Below are 27,745 nucleotides of genomic sequence, written 5' to 3'. Positions count from 1 at the left end.
TACTATCCTGAATTCAGTTCAACCGGGAGGGGGAGGGGACTTAGAGACAGGAAATGGAAGGGCGGGGCTTAGAAAGGTAGCCAATCGACGCAGAAGGCCGAACCCTTCCGGCCCGTTGAACGCCGGAGGGGGAGGTGGTGTCTTCCGGTGGGAATCGAGGGGCAGCGGCGTACGGTGAAGGACACAGGCCGTGGAGTTTGAACCCCTGGAAAGGTGAGTGTGGAGGGGAACGTGGGTTTAGACCACGCGCCTCCGCTTTGCAGGGCCGTCCTGGAATCAGACTGTCTGCTGGTCCGGGCACACCGTGAGGCCTTCGCTCTGGTGGGGGTTGGCGGAGAGTGATGGTGAATAGAAAAGGAATCAGAGAAAATGGAGGCCGGGCGTTGAGGGTTCGGACAGTGACTGGGAAGCCTCGGCGCGAGGTTCCTAAAGGCCCTTAAAATGTATTTTCCAGTGGAGAAAAGGAGGCCCGCAGGGAAGGGAGGGCCCCCCCAAGGTCACTCAGTGACGTAATATTGGATCAGAACTCGGACTTCCGACCCTACCTCTCGTCATAGTCACCTCTCTTCCACTGTATGCCCAAAGCAGTTTGTTTCCACCGAGCTATGTTTAGGAAGCTGTCCAGCCAGGTCTCCTTTAGCTGCGCTGCAGCCTTTGTCCGGCGAGAGTGAGTGTGGCCCGGCCCCGGGTAAGCGGGTTAGATATCTGTCTGTGTTCGGTCGGCGGGAAGCCCTTTAACTAATAGTAGCTAGAACAGAGAGCTATAAACTCCTTGTACCAGAGGCAGCTTCTGGTACCTGAGAGGCTGTCTCTTGTGTTTGCCTCTTTTCGCGCGAGATCTCACCATTTCAGATAGGTGTCTGATCAGTCCGACCAGCAGTACCGAGCAACAGAAAGTAGCGAGGGTAGTGGGTCACTTTGGGCCTTTTCTGAAGTGCCCGTTTTACAGGTTAAGAGAGGCATATAAAGATTAATTATATTTAAAAGTAGTTCGCGGCGCAGTTAGAAACAAGCGAAGACCCCATGGCTTAGACTTTGCCATAGGCTACAGTTTAACAATTAGTACGGTTCTGTTTAATCTTAGGTATCTTTCATTCATGTCTTTCTAAACTGATGTATAACTCAAAAGGAAAGCAAATTTCGGTTTAATTATTCCACGAAGTACACTTAACACAAGGATTCTTGATCTTTGCCCGAAAGCAACCTGAAGTTTGCCAAGGATACTAACCGAAGTGCTTACCGGCTTTGCTGCAGTTGTTTAGCAGCAACATCTCACTTCCCCTTCCATCTCAGCGTTTTTCGGATTTCGACTAAATTGCCGCTGGTAAACTGTGCCTTCCCCTACAGTCAGAATTAGTCCTCTGTGGAATATTGCAGACATCAGCCTTCCTTCTTTATTGTGTAGAGGGAGATTTAAGGCACCTTAAGATTGTTTCAGTTGGATACCACATTCTTCTGAAAATGTTAGACACAAGTTGGTGGGAATTAAACCCTTGTTTTCTGTAGGGTTTTTCCTAGAAACCTGCTTGATACTGTTAAGAATCCAAAAATCAGTCCTGAAGATGAATGGAAAAACACGTCTTTAATAAGTTTACTAAAACCGTTAATATAAAAGCCATATCATAAAATTTTCTTTTAATGGATATTTTCCTACTTGGACTGGACTGGCCAAGGCCTCTAAGGTGACCCAAGGAAGTTTGGAATCCTTCATTGCTGCAAGAACCTTCTTGAAACAGTATTCACAATTAAGGTTATTTGTCGAGATTTTCATTGCCAATTCTATGCTTGTGAATGCCCCTGAAGGCCTTTGAATGGCAAACTGTAGAGTGTCGGTTTCCATAGCAGCAACTTCCTCACAGGTTTCCCCTGAGTCTATTTCATCAAGAGTCGGCTGAGTCACTGCCACTGCCTGCCAATCTCGACCGGACCTCGACCGGCTCGTCTATATTGCCAATCGACTCGGCGTGGCGTCGGTCGTGGTAGATAGGCGGTCATACAGACGAGTTTTCGAGTGTTGCTCTGGTGACTTTTGATGTGCCTTTATAAAAGAAATACATGGCCTTTGTGAAATACATAGGCTCTATAGATGTAATCCCTTTTTCAAGTCTGCTGTATATTCAAGGGTTTTTTTTCCCCCCTATATAATTGCTAGTAAGAGTCTGGTTTTCTGTACATACATCGGAATCACCTCAGTTCAGTTCAGTCGCTCAGTCGTGTCCGACTCTCCGCGACCCCATGAATCACAGCACGCCAGGCCTCCCTGTCCATCACCAACTCCCGGAGTACGCTCAAACTCATGTCCACAGAGTTGGTGATGCCATCCAGCCATCTCATTCTCCGTCGTCCCCTTCTCCTCCCGCCCCCAACCTTTCCCAGCATCAGAGTCTTTTCCAGTGAGTCAACTCGTCGCATGAGGTGGCCAAAGTATTGGAGTTTCAGCTTTAGCATCATTCCCTCCAATGAACATCCAGGATTGATCGGAATCACCTAGATGGCATATTAAAACAGATTGCTGGGCCCCAGAGTTTCTGATTCAAAAAGCCTGAGAATTTGCATTTCCAATGAGTTTCCATGGATGCTGACAGTGTAGGGACCAAACTTTGAGAACCTTTGATGTGCTCTATAATGCCCAGAAATAGGAACTTTTAATATTTAATATTGCAAGGGGACATCTTTTCGTATCTATATTTAAAGATCTCCATGCATTTCTGTTTCCCCCCATGGGAACCATCATTTATCAGTTTCCTGTAAATGCACTTGTAGTTATTTCCATAAACTGTATTTCAGTTACCATTCTTGAACCATACTACATGTTTCCACTTTATAATATTTCTATATATAAGGATAAATTCCTGGTGAACAAATTGAACCAACTAGATAAAAGAGTAAACTATATATACCCTGTCATAATTCAGTAGATATTACAGAATTGCATTTTAGGAAGGTTGTACTGCCTCCAGTTTACACTCCCTCCAGGCAGCAGAGAGACTGCTTTTTTTCCCACATTCCCACTACTGCTGCTTATTGTGATAAATTTATCTTTGCAGTCTGATGGTTAAATATTTGTCTCATTTCATAGTTCCTTCACTGATCATGAGGTTGATTATCTGTGCTTCTTCGGTCACCTTTGTATTTTCCCTTCCCTAAGATGATTAAAATGTTTGCCCATGTTTTCTTCAGATATTTTGGTTTCACTTTTTACATTTACATGTTTTCATCTGTTTTTGCTGTAAGGAGTAAGGATTTCAGCTTCCCTTCCACCACCAATAGTTAGTATGTATTAATTCCATTTGGTAATAAATAATCCTGTCTCCTCCTTCCCATGGAGGTCCTAAATTATTTATAGGAAAAACTGAAAAAGTGGTGTTGCAAGGTGAGCTGTTCAGTTAGTTGTTTTGGTTGTTACCCCTCTGAGAGATTTTGAAAAGTATCACAAGCTCCAGCTTTTAACTAGTCTTAAAACTGATGGAATTCATGTACAGTGTGCTATGATATATGGATAGAGCCAGGAATGAAAACATCAACCAATTTTGGGTCAGAAGATGGAGTTAGAGACTACTGTGTTCTCTCTATGTGTTATCTGATGTGTAATCTGGAATGTTGTGTGATAGCAACCAAGACAAAAGTCCTCCTTCCAAATTCTTAGCAATGTTTTTTCCACCATTTTGCTACTGCTTTGTTGGGTGAGGCATACATAAAATTTACAATATTTATATGCAATATATAATACTTATATGACTAATTTTTTAATTAAAATTTTTTTTTCTTTTAAATAGCATCCAAACCAATTTGTTGCCTTCTTTCTTTTTTTGAAAGATTGAAATCATGGCAGGTCCAGAAGCTGATGCCCAGTTCCATTTCACTGGTATCAAAAAATATTTCAACTCTTACACTCTCACAGGGAGAATGAATGTAAGTATTAATGATACTTTTAAGTAGTTATGTTTTAGAATAATATAGATGTGACAACTCTTGTTTGCTTTTTCCTTTCTTTTTCAGTGTGTGCTGGCCACATATGGAAGTATTGCTTTGATAGTCTTATACTTCAAGTTAAGGTCTAAAAAAACTCCAGCTGTGAAAGCAACATAAACAGTAAGGAGATAACATTTAAAACTTTGCCATTTTGATGTTAGGGGTTCCCCTCCCCCACATTATAAAAGTAATACTGTTGTCATTGTTCAAAATTTTATTACATTCAGGAAAAAGAAAAATATTGCCCATGTCTCCATCACCCTGACAGTTTTTAATATCTCAGTTTAGCTCTTTTTTATTGTATTTGTCTGGTTTCCAATGGCTATGGTCCATATCTGTAATTTTGCTTTATAACATGTGTGTTCTCTATAAATTTGAATGCATGGATGCTCATGGCTATATGATTTATTTTATACAGATCTGTTTCCTACTAGAATTTTTTAAAATATAAATAACATTACAATGAATGCTTTTGAGCAAGAAGTATTTATACGTGATTGTTCTCTTAAGTGCCTTCTGAAAGGGTTGTGGGATACCTAGCTTTCTCTCTCCCTTCCCCCCCCCGCCCCCCCCAATGTTAAATAATATCAGTTTCTGAGTTTTGTTAGTTTGATGAATAAAAATATTTATGAAGTTGTATATTTTTTCCATTTGATTACCATCTGTATTTTTAACATTCTGTGTTTTTATTTAACATCTAGGACTTTTCTTTTTGTAAAGATTCTTTCTTTCTTGAATAAGTTCTTTTTGTAATTTTTTTTGGTAGTAATTCACCAGCCTTTTAAATCAGTTGCAAATGCATCTTGCTTTCAAATTTTTATGTAAGCAATTCTGTCATTTCCTTAAATCCCACCTAGACTTCATTTTCTTCTTAGTGCGACCCAATGCCCACTTGCCTTGCTTGTGTAGTAAGTATTTTGTTGGCAGCAGACGATGTGCAGAAAACCCCAAACCTAGATTTTATCTAATGTAGCTTTCCATGACAGAAAATTTTTTCCTCTGCTCTTAAGACCTTTTCCAGTCCCCAAATTATTGACCATAGTAGACTGACTGCATAGCCCAAAATGCAGTGATCCATGGTTTTCCCTGACATTCAGGTAGTTTTTTTGCCCAATTTTTCATACTATGTGTGCTCTCAGTCACTCAGTTGTGTCCGACTCTTTGCGACCCCATAGACCATAGCCCACCAGGCTCCTCTGTTCCTGGGATTCTCCAGGCAAGGATACTGGGGTGGATTCTTTACATCTGAGCCACAAGGGAAGCCCAGATTTTCATATTAGGTACCTCCTTACTCTGTTTTTATAATGGGGATACTACCATCCTTCCTCCTTTCTACTATTTAAACTATTACTTTATGGGGAGGGAAAAATGTTACTGGGTTGGCAAAAAAGTCCATTCAGGTTTTCCCATAAGCCAGAAAACCCTGAACAAACTTTTTGGTCAATCCAGTATCTTATGTACTAGGCTTTTACAACAATGTATATTTTGGATCATACTGAATCATTGACAGCTCTTTTGTTAATGATGGGAGTTTGGATTAAATTGTTGAAAGCTGAGAGACAACTAAATTTGGGGGAGTTACTCCTTTGAGGATCTAATGAATCTGCATTCAATTTCAGGGAGGTTCATGGATAGTCTTTTACTAATAATTACTGAGTGTCTTAAAAGCAGAGTTGGACACCTTTGTGTCTAAACTATTTTTGCTTTGTTTATAGGATTCTGAACTGTACATTATCTGTTAAGTTCCCATGCCTGAAGAAGCTAATGTCAACTCATCATGTGATACTCAATTTGTACAATAAATTATGAATCTGGAAAAGCTGGTTGTCTTTATTTACAAGATATCAAAAATATAAAAACTGTACAAAATGCAACAAAGGCGAAAAACTGGCAGTAACTTGGTCTAAATCTTTCAGTTTTCCAAAGCAAGGCTCAGTACTGGAGGTAAGCAACTGAAATGTCTGACTTCAAGTGTACTAGGTTGTATGTAGCCATTTTAGCTGAAGTAGAACATGGAAGTTAATTTCACCTTGTTTATAGAGTGTTTGGGTGCACTCAATCCAACAGGTATAAATTCAGATGTCAGTGGATGGTTGTACTTCATCTATTTCTCAGAAAGGAATTGTAGTTCATCTTAGCCAGTTAACGTACATTCCACTAATCATGAGCCAAGCAAAAATGTTAGTGGATCATATAACATAGTACTTGAGTGCCATACAGTAACTACATTTTTACAGCAGAAACATACATGCTCATGGAATTCTTCAGCTAAAATTCAATATGGTATTAAATTTGAATCTTGAAGCAGGATGAATTATTGAAATCAATTGATTTTTTTAACATAATAAATTAAAATAGCATTTGAACAGAAAATGCATAGTTTCCACACAATCCAAAGCACCATGAATGTCCCCTCCACAAACATAATACCTCTTATTCAACTAACGGAAATTAGTTAAATGTGGTTGCTATAGAAACATGGAACTGTCCTGTACAGATTTTCTAAGCAGCATACTTCCAGATCCATATAGACAAAACATTCTTTGTAGCTTAAATATTAATCACTGAGGTATTTGCTTTTAGTCTCCCTTTTTCAAACAGTAGTTTCCAAAGGTCTTTTAATACCGATGGTTTATTGAGGACTGTAAGCTCCTGCAGCTAGAACCAAGTTTCTTCGAGTAAAATGGAGGTGTACAACTGGTGTTGATTTGGTCATATATGTTCCCAACAATAACTCCTGTGAATTCTCAGGTAAATTTATATGCCCTGTGGCTGTAGTAAAGTCATCAGTCTCTACATCTTCAAATGCTTTGACAGCATCCCATAACCGTACTGTATTATCCATTGAACCTAAGTGCAAATCAAAAGGAAACCATTTAGTAAAATCTACCATATTTAAATTTCTGACATGTCAAGTATACTTTATATATTTACATTTCTGGTAAAAGAAATCTGAACTTAACAACTCTATTCCCTCTAAAGAATTTCAGTTCAGTTCAGTCGCTCAGTCGTGTCCGACTCTCTGCGACCCCATGAATCACAGCACGCCAGGCCTCCCTGTCTATCACCAACTCCCGAAGTTCACTCAAACTCATGTCCACAGAGTCGGTGATGCCATCCAGCCATCTCATTCTCTGTCGTCCCCTTCTCCTGCCCCCAACCTTTCCCAGCATCAGAGTCTTTTCCAGTGAGTCAACTTGTCGCATGCAGTAGCTTAACCTGAGAAGTCAATATACATGTAGGTAACAATCCTGAATCATGCTAAGGAGAAGCAAAATCCAAAATAGGACTTAATTTTGCAATTGTCAAGATTCAGTGCTTCCTTTAAATATACAATTGACCCTTAACCACAAAGCCAGTTCTAGTCATTTACCTGATGCCAAAATTTCACCATCTCTACTAAATCTAAGTGAACAGACTGTATCAGTGTGTCCTTTTAATTCTCCAACCATCAAACCATGTCCAATGTCCCAAAGGAGTACTCTGCCATCTGTTGCTCCTGTAGCCAGGAATCTCCCATTGGGAGAAAATGTCAAGGAATGAATTGGTCCCTAAAAAACATACATGGCAAGAATCAATTAAAAATACCTAAGAAAATGAGACAAAAGAACTATAACATAAAGTTGAGTGGTGTGGACAGTATCTTTAAAATGTATATCACTATTTTAATCTCAAAAGAACCTTGTATGTTGGAATAATGAAAGTTAAAATACCTTGTGTCCAGTGAAGATCCTTACACAGTTCCCATTCAGGACATCCCAGAGCCGCACAGTTCTGTCGGCAGAGCCCGTAGCAACATAATTAGAATTTGGATGGAATCTGGTACAATTCACATCAGCAAGATGACCAGCAAATATCCGTAAAGGCTGATAGTGATCTGTAGCCCAGAGCCTTTTTAAAAAATTATTGAAAACACAAGGTAATTAGTAGTTAACTCTGAAATGCGAAGTTCTATCCAAAATATAGGAACAACCATGTGAAATATTAGCTGTAAGTGGGTCCCCTTCACTAGTTTACCTGAGGGAAAGGAGGATGAAACTTTTTTTTTTTTAAGCTATGCCATGCAGCTTGTGGGATTTTAGTTCCCCAAACAGGGATTTAACTGGTGCCCTCAGCACTGAAAGCACCAAGTTCAACTTAGTTAACATGGTCCAAAAATTTTTTAATTCTATAATCCTTTAGTTCTCTGTATGTACAATCTCCAATCCAACTCCTAGTCTAACTCCTAGAGTATTTTTCCCTAGTTTTGGCTACCACGTGGTGGTTTACTAAGTTGTGTCTGACTCTGCAGCCCCTGGACTGGAGCCACCAGGCTATTCTGCATGGGATTTCCCAAAGAAGAATACTGGAGTGGGTTGCCACTTATTCTCCAAGGGATCTTCCCAATCCAGGGATCAAACCCGGGTCTCCAGCATTGCAGGCAGATTCTTTACTGATTGAGCCACCAGGGAAGACCCCAATGGGGGGCTACCACAAATAATTTCAAACCCAAGCTACCATAAACACAGGATGGAAATAAAAGGGCTCACAGTGGCTGCAAAAGACAAAAGTTTAGCATCCACTTGGGGAAGGGTAAGGCATGGACTCTTGGTGTAGACATGACTGCAGACACAGAAATATTTGTCCCAAATTAGTTTTCAGATGACCTACAAATGCTGACATTCTCAAAAAGCTGATAATAACAAGTGAAAATAAGTTTGGCTGGAGTTTGTAATTCCCAACAAGAAACCATTCTGCTTGTTGAATAGGCCCAGTCCTAAGCTCATAATGTTCTTACCGAGCTACTCTGTCATGGCCCCCTGATACAAAATAATATCCATATGGAGAAAACTGTGTGTCCCACACTGGATAGTTGTGTCCTTTATATCCCACCAAACAAGTAAATGTTTGAAGACTCCACAGTCTAACAGTTCCATCCTCTGAAGAGGACAACAGGTAGTTCCTGAGAAAAGAGAAGGTAATATATTTGATTCCTGGAATAACTTAAGTTACCTGTCCAGTTTCTCTGTACATTTGTATATGTTAAATATAGGTAACTGACTACTACATCTCAGTTTTAATTTATGCCTGAAATTCACAGTAGATAACAAGAGTTGAAAGTACTAATGTTAGCCATGACACTACATCTACTGAGCACCTACTGAATAAGCTTAGGTTTTTTTAAAACAGTACCTATTAAGAAAATCACAGTTCTTTGGAAAACGAAAAACAAAAAACCAAGAGGTAATGACAAAAAGTATTGTCAAATAAGGTCACCTGAAAAAGGCTTCTGAGAGATATGTCACTTAAAATCAGTAATTTTTTACTTTACAATGGAGTTGCTGTTTTCATACCCTATACAAAGCTGGGTAAAAAGCTTTCAAAAGTAAACTACTCAGAAAGTACTATGGTTTTCAGTGAAATGAGAAGTTTCCCTCAAGTATAAATGTACCATCTGACTAAACCCTATAAAAAACAAAAATTTTCATTCTCCAAGTTTCATAAAGATGAAAATCTTTATGAAAGATTTTGGACTGAAAGCAATAAGATACAGATGGTATTACGAAAAACAAAAAAATACCCTCCTCACATTGCTATAGAATGTGAAGAGATCATGAAAAATAGACATTTTTGTGGGTTTCCAATTCCCTTATCAATATTAGTTCCTTTGATTATACAAAGAAATGGACAAATTCTTAGAAAAGTACAACTTTCCAAAACTGAACCAGGAAGAAATAGAAAATCTTAACAGACCCATCACAAGCAAGGAAATAGAAGTAATCAAAAATCCTCCAGCAAACAAAAGCCCAGGTCCAGACGGCTTCACAGCTGAATTCTACCAAAAATTTAGAGAAGAGCTAACACCTATTCTACTCAAACTCTTCCAGAAAATTGCTGAGGAAGGGAAACTTCCAAACTCATTCTATGAGGCCACCATCACCCTAATCCCAAAACCTGGTAAAGATCCCACAAAAAAAGAAAACTACAGGCCAATATCACTGATGAACATAGATGCAAAAATCCTTAACAAAATTCTAGCAATCAGAATCCAACAACACATGATCATACATCATGACCAAGTGGGCTTTATCCCAGGAATGCAAGGATTCTTCAATATCCGCAAATCAATCAATGTAATACACCACATTAACAAACTGAAAAATAAAAATCATGATTATCTCAATAGATGCAGAGAAAGCCTTCAACAAAATTCAACATCCATTTATGATAAAAACCCTCCAGAAGGTGGGAAAAGAAGGAACATACCTCAACATAATAAAAGCTATATATGACAAACCCACAGCAAACATTATCCTCAATGATGAAAAACAAAGCATTTCCCCTAAAGTCAGGAACAAGACAAGGGTGCCCACTCTCACCACTACTATTTAACATAGTTCTGGAAGTTTTGGCCACAGCAATCAGAGCAGAAAAAGACATAAAAGGAATCCAAATTGGAAAAGAAGAAGTAAAATTTTCACTGTTTGCTGATGACATGATCCTCTACACAGAAAACCCTAAAGACTCTACCAGAAAACTACTAGAGCTAATCAATGAATACAATAAAGTTGCAGGATATAAAATCAACACACAGAAATCCCTTGCACTATACACTATAAATTCCTATACACTAATAATGAGAAAATAGAGAAATTAAGGAAACTATTCCATTCACTGTTGCAACGAAAAGAATTAAATACTCAGGAATATATCTACCTAAAGAAACAAAAGACCTGTACATAGAAAACTATAAAACACCGGTGAAAGTAATCAAAGAGGACACTAATAGATGGAGGAAAAAAAGATAAATCTTCAGTTGATAGGTAATATGCTTTTAATATCAGGAATCTGTTGTGAATTTGGAAATGACAGAAGACAGCTGCTGCTGCTAAGTCACTTCAGTCATGTCCGACTCTGTGCGACCCCATAGACGGCAGCCCACCAGGCTCCCCCGTCCCTGGGATTCTCCAGGCAAGAACACTGGGGTGGGCCGCCATTTCCTTCTCCAACGCAGGAAAGTGAAAGTGAAAGAGAAGTTGCTCAGTCATGTCTGACTCTTAGCGACCCCATAGACTGAAGCCTACCAGGCTCCTCCATCCAAGGGATTTTCCAGGCAAGAGTACTGGAGTGGAGTGCCATTGCCTTCTCCACAGAAGACAGCAGTAGCCACCAAACACATAGCAGGAACCCAAAGAAGCAATTCAATCCCTACTGGAGTTACACAAAACTAAAGCTGATTTTTATAACCAGCAAACCCTGAAGTTATGCATCCTGATTTTGGAAATTTAGCTACTATACACCAGTACCCCAAGATGAATTAGCAGAGGGCAAGATTCTAAAAGATAATGAATGATAGACAACCATGGGATTTTTCTAAAAGTATTTTCCCCAACATTTGCATAATGTTTCTAGTAGTTAACTTTCACATAACATATATATATTTCATATAACTTTCATTTAATATCAATGTAATACAGCAGTATTTAATTCTTATAGTTTGTATTTTACCTATCTGGACTGAAGCTGGCTCCATAGACGGGACCACTGTGACCATACAAGATCTTCAACTCACTTGCTGTTTTCTCATCCATGATTCTTTCTAAGACATCATCAGATTCTTTATCTATGAGGCTAAGATCTAAAATGATCCAGAAATATTACTTTTTAACAATACATTCATTAAAATAAGGCAATTATTTAATATATCAGAGTTTAGGAGAAGAACTAACACTTGAACTGTTCCTCCTACTTACCAACCACTATGCTAATGTCTTTAAATTAGGTGCTATCACTTCAGTGTATAAGAGAAGAAAGTGAGGTTCAGAACAGTTAATAACATGCACACACAGCTACTTAGTCTTGGAACTAGGGCTGAAACAATTTATCCACTATATCACAATGTTTCACAAAATAAAACTACAGAAATATTAAATTACTGAGAATGTGTTATCTTTAAACAATACAACTAGCAAGAAACTTTAAAATGTAACCCTGATCTTAGTTCATTTTAGCCATTTTTATGGCAAAAACAGAAAAGTACTCTCCCAGTATTTGAAGACTTTTTTAAAATTTACAAACAATCATAAAATGTTAGATTTTTAACTTTAGGGAGTTTTCTACCCTAATGCCCTCATTCTACAGATGAGAAAACGGAGGACCAGAGAAATTAAATCAGTCTAGCATCCCAGTCTCCTGATTGCCACTCCAATACACTTTTCACTGTTGGGAATATTAACAATTTGACTTAAAGTAAAATCAAGTGAAATTCTGCCAAGATCACAATGTCCTGGTATATTCCATAAAATAAAGATTGGTGTAAACTAATGATGAGTTTGTATTCTGACAGGTCATCTCAGTTACCTGCTGCTTGTTTGACACTACGAAGTTTTTTCGGTGTCACAGACCACACTCTGACAGTTGAATCTGCAAAACCTCCAGCGATCAAACTAGAATCATCAGTGACATCCACTGCAGTGAGGCCCTGCCAATTAAAAAATACATACTAAACAATACTGTTTTAGGGGAAAAAAATTATAATCACATCTGAGAGAACACATAATGACAACTATTTTTCTTCACATAAAAGATCATTTGAGATTTCATTCTCTTTTGAAATTCACTGTTCAAATACACTTATAGTGAGAACATGTCATAAGTTACTTTTTGCCCTCCAAATTTGGAATGCATATATAAATCAAGTGTTGTATTTTATTTTTTAATTGGAGGAAAATTACAATGTTGTGTTGGTTTCTGTCATACAATGCAAATCAGCCATAATTATAGTACAAAGTATATGTAATTATTTTTGTACTTTACTAAATATATCCTCAGCAGTCTATTATAAAAAGTCTATAAGGATATAAAGAATTCTTAATTAAAAATTTAAGTAAGTACTTAAGTTCAAAGAGATGAACCACATAGCTTCCTCCTTTTTCAAAGGTTAGCAGAATTCTGATCAGTGAAACAAAGGATACATACAAACAAGATTCTGGTACCAACAAGTTGCTAAAAGTCTTTTAAACATTGTCATCTATCTATTCTGAGCAATGTCCAATTCTCCTTTTCTAACTGCTATCTTTAAGCCATATTTATATCAAGAGTTTAAATAAGAAAACTCCATTTTAGTTAAGACATCTAAGCTACTTTTAATGGTTAATCACCATTTTCCATGACTCTCCCAATTTTCTCCCAGAAACTACCCAATTATTTTACCAACCTGGTAAGCATTGAGGAATGTATAGAAGCAAATGGAAGGTAAACAATCTGGCCCCAGGCGTACTCGTTTTGTGGTTTCTTTCATATTCATTATCTTATCCAATTTATCTGAATCTTTCAACTCAGGAAGAGGGATTCTGTGAAAGAAAAACAAACTGGAAATTACTCTGAATATTAAAAAACTGGAACCATCTATAACATCGTCTTACACTTCCACACACGTTCCTGAGGTTTTTTCCCTCACCTATTTTGAGGTGGAGCATTGGGATCTTGTTTTTTACTTTTGGATCCAATACTATCTTTTTTAGGCTTCTTTTTTTTAGGTTTTCCTTCCTCATTTTCTCCTTCTTCATCCTCATCATCCAAAGGTACCTCAATTTCTGGCTCTTTTAATAAGCCAAAAAATACCTACAAATCAAGAGAGTCAATTTTTTAAAATTACTTTTTTTTCTATTGATATATTTTCTCAATATCTTGATAGGAATCACAATTATAATAGGGTCATTTGTATCCTGAAACCGATTCTGTACTTGTCTACCCAATAGCCAGTCTCTCCTTCTTCCTTACTGACAGAACCCTGATTTTGTTGGAGCAGCAGCATGTTCAGTTAAAATCATTTCTGTTCCCAGGCTCCCTCACAGCTGAGAATGGCCATGTTGTATCATTCCTGCCAAAAGACATATACACAAACATACTGGGTGGTGTTTTAGAAATACTCTTTTCCTCATAAGAAGGGAGATTCAGCAGGTATATCCTCCCCCTTCTGCCTTCCTGGAACACAATTGCAAAGTTGGAGCTGCAATAGCCACCTGTGAACACAATGAAGAAAGCCATTCTGAAGGCGGCACAGCAGAAAGTAAAAGGAGCCAGGTAGGAAGGCCTAGGAGGGCGTTCCTCTTTAATTCATTTTATGTGAGGAAAAAAAACCTTACGTGTTTCAGCCTGTGTAATCAGGGTTCTGTTAAATGCAACCATTCTCAAATCCTCACTAATATACACATCATCCTTAGAACATGAAACTTAGTATACAGTCTAAAATTATCCCCAAACTAGCTGTAAGAAAAATGTGTAAATTATGTAGATGGAAATGCAACAAGTTTTCATAATCTGCATTACATAGTTCTTATTCCCATACCTTTGATTTGTTTGCCTCTCGTTTAGCCTCTCCTGCCAAACTTCCCACCATCGCATCTATCTGTTGCTTACTACGCGGCATCCCATCAAAGATGTCAATGTAGAGGTGCTCCTGAACTATGTTCCATATCTGATTGTTCTGTTTCTCCTGAAGATGCCTCTTCAAGAGTTGGTACGAGTCTCGGGAAATACGCAGAACAAATTTACTTGTTCGAAAATCCAACATGGTCTCATTCCCTTTCATGTGTTCCTTTTTGGTAAGACTAGATAATACTCGTAGGTCATCCTGGTAATAACATTCCTGATCTCCATGGAACCTGTTTCAGTGATTTTAAAAAGGCATTTTTCAATGTAATCATTAAGGGATCTGCCTCTCCCCCATTTATTTATAAACATCCCAGAATACTTTCAACGTAGTAGTTTGAATAATCCTGGACTAAGTTGTAGAATCAGAAGTAACACAATTCAAAATGATTACAATTCAGCTCTGAATTCATCCTAAAAATGACCAAGTTAATTCTCTAGTGAAATGCATCATAAACATTTTAAGGGAATTTGAAATAAACACCATAGATGAATGAAAGATAAGATATCCACCACTGGTGGACAGTCACATTTGAATGCCACGATTGGCAGAGATTTGAAAATGTTAGAATCTTATGTTCTCTCAAAACCCACTTTTTAAAACTTTTTATTATGGGAAATTTCAAACACATACTAAAGTAGAAATTAACATAATAAACTCAACATACCTATCACTCAGTCTCTCAACAATAATCAATGCATGACATTCTCACAAAACTCATCATTTTTAGTGATTTCTTATATTCTTAATATCAGATATAAATATTAAACATCAGTACTTTAATAACATGACTAAAGAACATGTTTATATCAAAGAGTGAGCACTCCCATTTACTCACCATTACCAAAGGCAATTATATAAAGCTTTCAGCTTTGGTGTTAATTGCTAAATTTAAACATAATTTTGTTTCTACAAACCTTAATTATTCTAATAATATAAAATATAAAAATCATATAGTAACATTCACAAAGAGCAGCAAACAATGCAAAAACATTTAGAAAACAAATGATTAAAGATATTAGGGCTTTAGCTCTGACACACAGCCAATAGTTTCCTAATCTGTTACCTGTGTTAGCCTAGCATGACTCACCAATATATGAATGAAGTTTCTAAGATGTGAACGAAATTAGAAATCTCAGCCTCTTAATTTTTGTATTAGTCTCTGCCGAAAACCTCATCTGAGCATGGGGTCCTGGCAAGGGCTGAGATTGTTCATGACAAAGACACACAGAGTCAGTCCCTATGATATCCCAGCTTCCTAGGTGAGGAGATGGCTACACCATGAGATTTGAAGAGGAAGAGGCTTTTTGAGGACAGTGCATGCATGCCTGACAAGTCGCTTCAGTCACATCCAACTCTCTGCAACACTATGGACCGCCACCTGCCAGGCTCCTCTGCTCGCGGGACTCTCAAGGCAAGAATACTGGAGTGGGTTGCCATGCCTTCCTCCAGGGTATCTTCCCTACCCAGGGATCAAACCAGCATCTCATATCTCCTGCACTGGCAAGATGGGTTCTTTACCACTAGCACCACCTGGGAAGCCCTTCTGATGACAGTACTGTAAGAATAATTAGCTTAGAAATTCTGTCACCATCAGCCTTAATATTTTCTTTCAAAAACATGGAGCTACACAATGTCATGTGACAGCCTGGATGGGAGGGGAGTTTGGATACATGTATACATATGACTGAGTCCCTTCACTGTTCACCTGAAACTATCACAACATTGTTTGCTAATAGAATATACCCCAATACAAAATAAAAAGGTAAAAAAAAAAAAACACTGAGCTATCAAACATTTGCTTTCTATACCTTCTATTAGGCATTGTAGAATAATGAATAAACATAATGGCACAGAAGCCAGGAATCCTGGGTTCTATTATTTCTCTATTACCACTACCTGTGTCACCTGACAAGCCCTATCCTCTGGGTCCACTGCTTGAAATAAAGAGCTCTCATTCAAACTGTTAAGCACACCTCCATCTTACACACGCCTTTTCCATAACTCAGCACTCTCCTGGTCTTCCTTCTGCTTCTCTGGCCTCTCCTTTCATCTCTCTTCTACATGGTAGTCTCTTCTACTCTTATTAATCTTCTCCTCCAAATGTTGGAGTTCCCTGAGGTGCAGGTGTAGCCCTCCCATTGACTTATTTCTATTTCATACTCCTTCCTAGACAATCTTGGATTCCGTGGTGGCATAGAGAGTAAAGAAACTGCAATGTGGGAGACCCAGGTTCGATCCCTGGGTCAGAAAGATCCCCTGGAAAAGGAAATGGCAACCCACTCCAGTACTCTTGCCTGGGAAATCCCGTAGACAGAGGATCCTGGCAGGCTACAGTCCATGGGGTTGCAAAGAGTCGGACATGACTGAGTGACTAACACTTTCAAACAATCTCATCCCTATTCATCAATATTGCACACAACTCCAATTTATGGCTCTAGCCCCCACCTCTCCTCTAAGCCCAGAGACTTATATATCCTCCATCTATCAACCTGACATCTCTCAAATGAGTCAAAGGCATAAAATATGAACTCAAAATTATTCCACAACCTGGCAAACCCTGCCCTCTTCCAGGGTTTTCTAAGTGAAGAATGTCCCTGTCCAGCTAAGGGAGCCAGATACCCAGGTAATATCAATTACCCTTTTATCCCCTTTACCCCTGTATCTAATCCTTCACCAAGTGCTTCACAAATACATCTACTGCCCTTCCCAGTCCAGTGTTTCTCAACATGGGTGCTACTAGTTTTTGGGGCAGAACAATTCTTTGCTAAGTGTGACTACCTGCTCATATGGGAACTTCTGGTATCCCTAAGACACTTGATCCTCCAGTCAAGTCGATACAACAACCAAAAATACCTCCAGTTTCAAATACCCAGGGAGGAGGTACCCTCAGTTGAGAACCACTACAATAACTTCAAAAATGATCAGTCTATAATCACTTCATTCCCCCAATCATCTGTTTCCCCCCCGCATAAAGGTCCTTTCAAAACATAAAATCTAATAAAGCATGGTCCTTCAACAACTTCTGTAGCAAAGATGTCTGTCCCCAGATATTCATTTTTTTCTTTCTTCCTCTGCAATAAAACACTGGAATACTAGCTGAGCACACAGACATCTAGGTAAAGACCATATTTCCTACCTCCCTTGGCCAATGATTTATGATATAAAAAAGGAGAAATAGCTGTAACTTCTAGAAAGGATGTGTGCCCACCCTGCTGACTCTAACACTGATAGGATTTCTTAGAGCTGTAGAGTCACCCTGTACCACACCTGGAAACTGCAGGACAAGGATGTTAGTACTACATGATCAAGAGATAATCAAGGACTCCATCCAAGTCCTCGAATGCCTTCCATCATGAGAGAGAGAAATAGACTTTTATTATACTCAAGCCTCTTATGTTTGGGGTTCTCGTCACTCTCCATGTAATCTAATCCTAACACAGCTTCATACTGCTCTTAGTCGTAGCAGTGCGTGCATGCTCAGTCGTGTCCGACTCTTTGCACCCCCATGGATGGCAGCACACCAGGACCTCTGTCCACATGATTTTCCAGGCAAGAATACTGGAGTGGGTTGCCATTTCCTCCTCCAAGAGATCCTCCCGACCCAGGGATTAAACCCATGTCTCCTGTGTCTCCTGCACTGCACATGAATTCTTTACTGCTCTTAAAAGCAAAAATAAATTTTTATTTAGGCAGCTATTGTTTGATTTTTCAGTGAATCTCAGCCAAATCTAATCCTACCCAATATGACCAACTACTGATCTTAGGGTAAACAAAGACCCTCAACATGGCCTAAGAACCTGCCTGTTCCAGCCGCTAACTAACCATCAAGCTCCATGTAGTACCAAACCCCACTCCCCATACTCTGCTCCAGCCACACTAGCGTTCTTTCCTCTCAGGGCCTACCCTGATCCTTCCTGCCTCAGGGCTGTCACACAAGTTTTTCCCTTTTCTCTTCCTCTGGTTAACTCCTCTCCAATCTTCAGATCCTATCTCAAACATCACCTCTAGGAGCCTTTCCTGACTTCAACAAGATCAAACCCTCCATTTTAGGTTCAGGAGAGGCACCAGATACCTCTCCTTCATAAAGTATTTTTCGATCTGCAATCTGACATTTGTGTAGTTATAGATGTGTATATACATTCCCGTGTGTGTGTGTATATATATATATAGCTACATATACATATTTTTTATAAATACGTATAAAGTCACATACTTCTCAAAGAATGATTTTGCTTCATTCTCATGTTGATTGTAGACTAGTTCCAAATACATGTGTACAAATAGGGGATAAAAGAGTTGGGATAGTTCTGCCCGATGGCAGTCCAAGGAACATTCAATGAAGTGTTTCAGTCCGCTATAGTATTCTTCATACATCGTGGGGTCTCCCTGTTGGCTGTAGGCTGACAGCACGGCACTGACATCCGGCTGGTCTTCCACAGCTACACTTCCAACTGTTTAAAAAATGAAAAATAACTTCAAGAAAATGACCTGACAAGCACCAAGAGAATAAGGCTGTTTTGTTAAGGTCCAGAGGTGAACTGTTTCACAGATGTTTGTCCCTCTCCTCTCAAACACTCTTCCCTGACACAATCACAGAATCTTTTAATGGGATTCAGTTTGGTTCAGTTACCTATCCAACAACTCCTTCAGTTTGTCCACATCTTAAAAAGTTTCAAATCAACAGCAAAAAGATTCAGTCTTTTTCCTAGCACTACCCTATTTTAAAAACAAATTTTATAAAACATGGTATGTGCAAATCAAACAACGGTATTAATCTTCTCTCAAGGCTCAGTACAAATGGCACCCACCACCACCAAGCCATGCCCTGGAGTGACATTCCCAGCTCTCTGAGCTACCTGAGTATTTCACAACTTTTCAGCAACACATCCTATCCTGTGTTATCTTCACGTATGTACATCTATCATTCCCTATAAAATACAACCATGTTAATGGTGGGAAGAACTTGCCTTTTATATTTCCAAAAGAAAGATATATTTTATATGCTTAAAACAATTTCCATAACCACCATTTCAAGACAAAAAGCATGAGTATTTATCTGTAATATTTTAATACCAAAAAACAATACATCTGTCAATCAAATAAGGGTTTGTGGGAAATTTTTTAAGTTGTGATTACAGTACTGTTATGCTCTTTACTGCACAAATTTTCAGTTTTTTTGGTTACTATGATGGCCTCTTTTCCTTTCTACCTGTTTCTGAGTTACAATCTGAAGGTCAAGTTTCTAAAAAGAGGAGAGATGATAGCAAAATAATCAACAACATAATTTATCCATCTTATAGTTCACTCACAAAATTCAGATTCAAAAGAGATTCCTCTCAGTCACCTTTGCACACATTTCTACTTACGGGCTGCAGTGCTTCCTAGTCATACTTCACTCCTGGCAATGCTGCCAAGATTAGGTCTCATAAACACAGGTTAATTTGGCAAGAGGCTCTACAATGGGTAATTTAATTCAATAAACATTTTTTACTGGCTCAGGATCACCTTTGAAACTTTATGTTGTGTATGGCTTTTACTGCACGGACTTTGTGACAACAATTGCTGAAGAAAAAGGGGAGCGGGGAGCCTCAGGTGTCAGGGATAGGTACTTGGCATAAACTTGCCAGTGCCAGACATTTTACATATATATGAATCTCACAATAACCCATTTAACAGAAGGAGAAAAACTCTCCAGCTTAAGAAGAGTAACAATCAGCATCACACAAGTAAAAGCAACAGAGACAGAAACTGAAGTCCAATACCTGTTCCTAAATGAATTGTTCTCAAACCTTGCCATACATCAATATCTCTTGGAAACATTTTTTTTTAATCCTTAGAATATTTATTTATCTTTGGCTGCGTTGGATCTTAGTAGCGGCTCCGAGGATTTTTCCCTGCCGCATGCGGGCTCAGAAGTTGCAGAGCGCGGGCCTAGTTGCCCCACGCTTGAGGGATCTCAGTTCCCTACCACGTTCCCACGTCCCCTGCGTTGGAAGGCAGATTCTTAACCACTGGACCACCAGGGAAGTTCCTGAAGCATTTATTTGAAAATGCAGATTCCCAGACTCCACCTGCACAGGATCTGATTCACTAAGTCTGAAGTGATGCCCAAGAATCTGCATTCCTCTAAAAGATTTAACACCAATGGTATTTAGCCTATATTTTGAGAAAGACTGGCTACATTATGTACCATCACTCTCTGGCTGTGTGGTCCAAAGCAAATACCTTGGCCTTTCTCGGTCTGGTTTCTCATCTCTAAAATAGAAGTACTGTCTACCTCACAGTGGAACTGTGAAAATTAACATAAACAACATAAAATATTTATAGTAGAAGTACGCTAGTACAAATAATGTTGCTGCATCCCTGCCCAAAGCTCAAGAGCCCAAATAAGAACCAAAAGCCTGAAAGTTCCCGCCTCTCCGCGCCCACCGTCCCCATACATTCTTCGGCTCAATAGCTCTCCACAGCCTCTCGCTGGAACTGACAGCTCGGAAGAGGGTTTGACTGCGCAGCCGGCGCACTAGGGAAAGGGGCGGGCATGTGGCCCTAGAGGCGGGCCCAGGAAATTCAAAACAAGCCCGCAGAGGTGCAGGCCTGCCAGCCTCTGCCTTCCCGGCTCACTCCCCGCCGTGCCGATCCTGCCTACCCGGGACCCAGCGGCTCACCTTTACCCGGAGCCACAGAACCTGTCGCTAAGCCCGAGACGGCGGCGGACCCCGAAGCGCCGCTGACCGGAGGATCCGGGGCCGAAGGGCCGGGCGCCGAGGCAGTGACCCGGCTAAGAAGCGCGCTAGCCGTCTCAGCGCCGGCGCTGTCTGCCTCTCCCGGGGCTCCGGAGCCCGCCACTGCCTCCTCCAGCAGCCGGGCCTCACGGCGGAGCGCTTCTTCGGCCTCGCGGAGGTTGCTCTGCCGTAGAAACTGCAGCACGGCGAGCAGAGTCTGTCGGTCGTGGGGAGCGCTGGCCTCCGGAGCAGCGGCGGGCACCGGGGCCGCCCCCGCCGGTACAACGGCGGAGACAGCCACCGAGGGTTTGGGGGTCCCACCATCCCCGCCGGCCGACGACGCCGCCGCAACGTTTCCGCCGCCGCCGTTGGGGCCGCTGTTGGTTGTGCCGCCGCCACCCTCGCCAGCGCCGTCCCCCGCCTGCGGAGGTAGCAGCGTCGGCGGTCCCTCAGGCTCTAACTTGACCGCCACCTCCGTCTGCTCCTCTGCCAGCGCCGCCATCTTGCGGCTGAGCCACCTCGCGCCGTCAAGCGTGATTGCGTTTTCGCCACATGGAGGGCGGGGAGGAGCATTTTACGACATCTCTGGAGGGCAATTTACGGCAGTAGGAGGGGCGATAAAGAAGGAGAAAAAGGAATCGCCGCAAGAGCAACTTTGAAAAGTGAGTGGCAAAAAGGCAGGAAGTGGGACGTGGGGACAGCCTGTTGCATTTGCCGGATAATAGTTACGTTTATTGCAGACCAGCTATTTTTCAGGCACTGCGATGGACGTTTTACATTATGTGACCTTTAATTCAGCAGTCATATAAGATACCATTATTCTCACGATACAGATTACTCAACCAAGACCTAGACCTTTTAAAAATGCCGAAGTCACGAAGGAGGAAAGTGTCAAGATTCGAAACCAGGTTTTTAACTTAAAAGCATATATCATTTACCAGACGGAGGCTTCTGAGTTACTGGTAATGTTTATATTTTTTTTCTGGATGGCGGTTACTTTTCTTTTTCCCATTTATGCCTTATAAAAATTAATTGGGCTGCAAGCTCACGTTTTGTGACCCTTACAGTATATATGTTGTATTTCAATAAAAAGTTTTTAAGGACTTGAATTTTGTGATTGTGAAATGTGTATATGCTGTGTTCGTGCTATGTGATCCATTATTACAAGTAGGCCGCATTTTAATTGTATATTTTAAAACAGTATGTGCCATTTTGCAACATGCTTCATAGGTTTTAAAGCACTGCTGCATGTTTGAGGACTTACGTTGTGGCTCAGCCGGTAAAGAATCTGCGCTGCATATTTCATCTCCTTTGAATCTCACAACGTTATGAGATAGGTGCAGACAAGAAAAGTGAACCTGGGACATGGGGAAGATCGAGTTATGTGAGGATTAAATAAGATCATGTATATATGATAACTAATACATCATAATTAGAGTCCATGTGGTCGCAAAGAGTCGGACACCACTGGGCGACTGAACTGAACTAAACACATAATAAATATTTGTTATTTTTACTGAGCGATGTTCTGCAAATGTTTGGTAAAAAAGTCTACTCATGACATTCATGGTGATCTCAAGACTGAAATATAAAACTAATGGAATTTGACATAATGTAAGATTATGAAACATGGGTAGGGACAAGGGCAGAGAATGGGGAGGAGATGAGTGAGAACTGGTTAGCATCTGATGCATTTAATCTGTTTCATCTAGTTTAAGTTGTTCAGTTTCTTGCTTTACTAGCAGTTACACTCCCTCTGCAACTCATTACTTTTCTCTATGAATTTGTATTTCCCAGAAGGTATCAGCTACCTTGTATACCCAGAGGGAGAGGCTAAAGCCCAACATTGGTAAAAGGTGAAGGATGCACCCAAAACAAGAAAACCTGTGATGTGTTGGCCCCATCACTCCCTATTTATCAACATACAGGCACACACGCACACACACATATCCTCAGAGTTTTCACAGTTTTTACTGATCTATCAATTTCGGTGCCATCTCCAGGGTTGAGTGTGATGGGAGAGGTAGCCACTGGTGTGAGTTTACGATCTTGTTCAGTTCCTAAGTTTAAATTCATACTGCTAAGAGTGAATTTAGAGTTTGCCTCCTAAGGTAGGTAATTGCAAAACTGACCTGCACCACTCCAGGAGCAACCTGTAGTGTGGCTATTGACTACTTCCACTGAATGTACCTCGTCTGAGCTAAGGTGTTCTCTAAGTGTGAGATACACACTGGATTTTAAAGATAAAGAGAATATAAAATGGCTCAATAATTTTTTTATTGGTAACATGTTGAAAGGTATTTTTATGAGTTAAATATTAAAATTAATTTCCTATTTCTTTTTCCTTTCTTTTTGTGGCTTCTGGAAATCTTTATTTATGTATGTTGCTCACCTTATATTTCTGTTGGACAGCACTGATCTAGACCAGGAGCTTTCAGTTATTTGGGCCATGATTCCCAATAAGAAATAGGTTTAACACCAGGACCCAGGACTCACATATGTATGTGAATATTTATAAGTGAGACAAGTTTTAACAATAATATGTATAATTATCACATGAAATGCACTCTGATGTTTGGTATTCTGTTCTTTAAATAAAATGTTCAGTATGACTGATTGAATTTATTTTAATTTAATTTTAAAATGATCTGCAGTTTGAAAACACCAGATAGACTCAGTTCAGTTCAGTTCATTCACTCAGTTGTATGTGACTCTTTGCGACCCCATGGACTGCAGCACACCAGGCTTCCCTGTCCATCACCAACTCCCAGAGCTTACTCAAACTCATGTCCATAGAGTCAATGATGGCATCCAATGATGCCACCCAGAGGATACCATCTCATCCTTTGTCGTCCCCTTCTCCTCCTGCCTTCCTTCTTTCCCAGCATCAGGGTCTTTTCAAATGAGACAGTTCTTCGCATCAGATGGCCAGAGTATTGGAGTTTCAGCTTTAGCATCAGTCCTTCCAATGAAGGACTCATTTCCAATGAAGCATTGATTTCCTTTAGGATGGACTGGTTTGATCTCCTTGCAGTACAAGGGACTCTCAAGAATCTTCTTCAACATCACAGTTTAAAGGCATCAATTCTTGGGTTCTCAGCTCTCTTTATAGTCCAACTCTCACATCCATACATGACTACTGGAAAAACCATAGCCTTGACTAGACGGACCTTTGTCAACAAAGTGATGTCTCTGCTTTTTAATATGCTGTCCAGGTTGGTCGTTTCCTGGAGAAGGAAATGGCAACCCACTCCAGTATTCTTGCCTGGAGAATCCCATGGACGGAGGAGCCTGGTAGGCTACAGTCCATGGGGTCGCAAAGAGTTGGACACTACTGAGTGACTTCACTTCACTTCTAGGTTGGTCATAGCTTTTCTTCCAAGGAGCAAGTGCCTTTTAATTTCATGGTTGCAGTCACCATCTGCAGTGATTTTGGAGCCCAAGAAAATTAAGTCTGTCACTGTTTCCATTGTTTCTCCATCTATTTTCTAGGGAGTGATGGGACCAGATGCCATGACTTAGTATTTTGAATGTTGAGTATTAAGCCAGCTTTTTCACTCTCCTCTTTAACTTTCATCAAGAGGATCTTTAGTTCCTCTTCCTTTCTTCCTTAAGGGTGGTGTCATCTGCGTATCTAAGGTTATTGATATTTCTCCCTGTAATCTTGATTCCAGCTTGTGCTTCATTTAGCCTGGCATTTCGCGTGGCGTACTCTGCATATAAGTTAAATAAACAGGGTGACAATATGCAGCCTTGGCATACTTCTTTTCCAATTTGGAACCAATCTTGTTCCCTGTCCAGTTCTAACTGTTGCTTCTTGACCTGCATACAGATTTCTCAGGAGGCAGGTAAAGTGGTCTGGTATTCCCATCTCTAAGAATTTTCCACATTGTGTTGTGATCTACACAGTCAAAGGCTTTGGCATAAACAATAAAGCTGAAATAGATGTTTTTCTGGAATTCTCTTGCTTTTTCCATGATCCAGTGGATGTTGGCAATTTGATCTCTGGTTCCTCTGCCTTTTCTAAAACCAGCTTGAACATCTGGAAGTTCATGGTTCACATACTGTTGAAGCCCAGCTTGGAGAATGTTGAGCATTACTTTGCCAGCGTGTGAGATGAGTGCAATTGTGTGATAGGTTGAACATTATTTGGCATTGCCATTCTTTGGGATTGAAATGAAAACTGACATTGTCCAGTCCTGTGGCATCAGCTGAGTTTTCCAAATTTGCTGGCATATTGAATGCAGCACTTTCATAGCATCATCTTTTAGGATTTGAAATAGTTCAGCTGGAATTCCATCATCTCCACTAGCTTTGTGGTGAGTGATTACACCATAATGGTTATCTGGGTCATGAACATTTTTTTTGTATAGTTCTTCTGTGGACTGAAATGTGTGAATTCCATTCAGATGGACTGAAATAGGCGAATTTAATTCAGATGACCATTATATCTACTGCTTCTACCATATCTACTATTGTGGGCAAGAATCCCTTAGAAGAAATGGAGTAGCCATCATGGTCAGCAAAAGAGTCCGAAATGCAGTACTTGGATGCAATCTCAAAAACAACAGAATGATCTCTGTTCGTTTCCAAGGCAAACCATTCACTATCACAGTAGTCCAAGTCTATGCCCCAATCAGTAATGCTGAAGAAGCTGAACTTAAACAGTTCTATGAAGACCTACAAGACCTTCTAGAACTAACACCCAAAAAAGATGTCCTTTTCATCACAGGGGACTAGAATGCAAAAGTAGGAAGTCAAGAGATACCTGGAGTAACAGGCAAATTTGGCCTTGGAGTACAAAGTGAAGCAGGGCAAAGGCTAACAGAGTTTGCCAAGAGAATGCACTGGTCATAGCAAACACCCTCTTCCAGACAAACTAGTTATTATTAAAAGTAAAAATATTGGAAGAAATGTGAATAAATTCATAAAATACAGAGATTTTGTAGACACAGGAATTCATAGTTGGACTTCGGAGATGAGGGCAAAGAAATCCATGGCAGACATCCTGGCATTTGGCTTGGGTGTCTGAAAGGACGGAGATATAAGTCCCTGGAAACTGACATGATTGGGGAGGAAGATTATGAACTCAATGTTTAACTTGTTGAATTTGAGATCACTGGAGGTGTACATGGAAACTAGCCAGTAGATAGAAGCACATATGGTTTAGAGGTAAGGAAGAAAAAAAGCCTGGACAAGAGATACAGATTTAGAAATCAGCAAATAGGTGGTAATTGAAGTCATATGAGTGAATAAGATTACCCCAAATAGTATATAGAGCAAGAAATGAAGAAGATAAAGGAATTCTGAGGAACACCCATGTGTGCTTAGTTGCTCACTTGTGTCTGATTGTGACCCCATGGACTGTAGCCCACCAGGCTCCTCTGTCCATGGGGATTCTCCAGACAAGAATACTGGAGTAGGTTGTCATGCCCTCCTCCAGGGGATCTTCCCAACCCAGGGATCGAACCCGGGTCTCCCACATTTCAGGCAGAATCTTTGCGGTCTGAGTCACCAGGGAAGCCCAAGAACACTGGAGTGGGTAGTCTATCCATTCTCCAGGGGATCTTCCCAACACAGGAATCAAACGCGGGTCTCCTGCATTGCAGGTGACCAACTGAGCCACCAGGGAAACCCCAAGGGAAGAAGAGGGAGGGGGACCTACTTTTCAGGAACTGCACTCTGTTTCCTCTGCAACATCTAACTCCTGACAGCAGGATGAGAGAGGAACACCCATTCTTCAAGACAAATCCCGGGACCACTCAGTCACATGTTCTTTTTAATGTTTAATTGGAGGATAATTGCATTAAAATGTTTGTTGGTTTCTGCTGTACAATGGTGTAAATCAGATACATAAGTATACATACATCCCCTCCTTCTTGAACCTCCCTCCTACCCACCCCCAATTCACATGTTCTTGAAATTGTTTTCTGTGTTTAGAAACCCAAAGCTTTCTGTGTTTTCCTCTTTCTGACCACTCCTTGACTTTTTCCTTGTCATTCACTGCCCACTCTTCTACTTCACTTTACTTTTTTTCCCAAATTTATTTTTTAAACTTTTAAAATAAATAATTTCAGATTTACAGAAAAGTTCAAAAGTAGTACAGTTCAGTTCAGTTTAGTCACTTAGTCGTGTCCAACTCTTTGCGACCCCATGAACCACAGCACGCCAGGCCTCACTGTCCATCACCAACTCCCGGAGTTCACTCAAACTCATGGCAATCGAGTCGGTGATGCCATCCAGCCATCTCATTCTCTGCCGTCCCCGTCTCCTCCTACCCTCAATCCCTCCTAGCATCAGACTCTTTTTCCAGTGAGTCAACTCTTCGCATGAGGTGGCCAAAGTATTGGAGTTTCAGCTTCAGCATAAGTCCTTCCAATGAACACCCAGGATTGATCTCTTTTAGAATGGACTGGTTGGATCTCCTTGCAGTCCAAGGGACTCCTAAGAGTCTTCTCCAGCACCACAGTTCAAAAGCATCAATTCTTCGGCGCTCAGCTTTCTTCACAGTCCAACTCTCACATCCACACATGACCACGGGAAAAACCATAGCCTTGACTCAGTTCAGTTCAGTCGCTCAGTCGTGTCCGACTCTCCGCGACCCCATGAATCACAGCACGCCAGGCCTCCCTGT

General features: G+C 40.4%; 2 protein-coding genes across 3 annotated transcripts; one reads left to right on the top strand and one right to left on the bottom strand.

Moving 5' to 3' along the window:
* The first annotated feature begins 78 nt into the window (after positions 1 to 78).
* On the top strand, positions 79 to 5,791 carry ATP5MK (ATP synthase membrane subunit k). Of its 2 annotated transcripts, none has more exons than XM_088842297.1 (4): positions 79 to 213; positions 3,817 to 3,912; positions 4,000 to 4,092; positions 5,688 to 5,791. In XM_088842297.1, the coding sequence occupies exons 2-3, from the start codon at positions 3,826 to 3,828 to the stop codon at positions 4,087 to 4,089; spliced, it is 177 nt and encodes a 58-aa protein (XP_088698423.1). In that variant the 5' UTR covers positions 79 to 213; positions 3,817 to 3,825; the 3' UTR covers positions 4,090 to 4,092; positions 5,688 to 5,791. The 2 variants fall into 2 exon arrangements, with proteins under 2 accessions (XP_088698423.1, XP_088698424.1); XM_088842298.1 differs by having other exon boundaries at positions 108 to 213; positions 3,777 to 3,912.
* TAF5 (TATA-box binding protein associated factor 5) lies at positions 5,783 to 21,621 on the bottom strand. The gene is made up of 11 exons (XM_055424738.2): positions 21,055 to 21,621; positions 18,603 to 18,840; positions 14,303 to 14,618; positions 13,412 to 13,575; positions 13,169 to 13,304; positions 12,313 to 12,433; positions 11,461 to 11,590; positions 8,750 to 8,914; positions 7,686 to 7,863; positions 7,346 to 7,523; positions 5,783 to 6,822 (listed from the first exon to the last, which is right to left on the bottom strand). Exons 1-11 carry the CDS (start codon positions 21,611 to 21,613, stop codon positions 6,605 to 6,607), a joined length of 2,403 nt encoding a protein of 800 aa, XP_055280713.1. The 5' UTR covers positions 21,614 to 21,621; the 3' UTR covers positions 5,783 to 6,604.
* Between the last annotated feature and the right edge of the window lie 6,124 nt (positions 21,622 to 27,745).

The sequence above is a fragment of the Moschus berezovskii genome, chromosome 12 (assembly GCF_049115385.1).
Source record: "Moschus berezovskii isolate FMDL1 chromosome 12, NW_MosBer_1.0, whole genome shotgun sequence".
In the NCBI taxonomy this organism is placed as follows: domain Eukaryota; kingdom Metazoa; phylum Chordata; class Mammalia; order Artiodactyla; family Moschidae; genus Moschus; species Moschus berezovskii.
The sequence above is the reverse complement of the archived record's forward strand: the minus strand, read 5'-3'. Positions and strand labels throughout refer to the sequence as shown.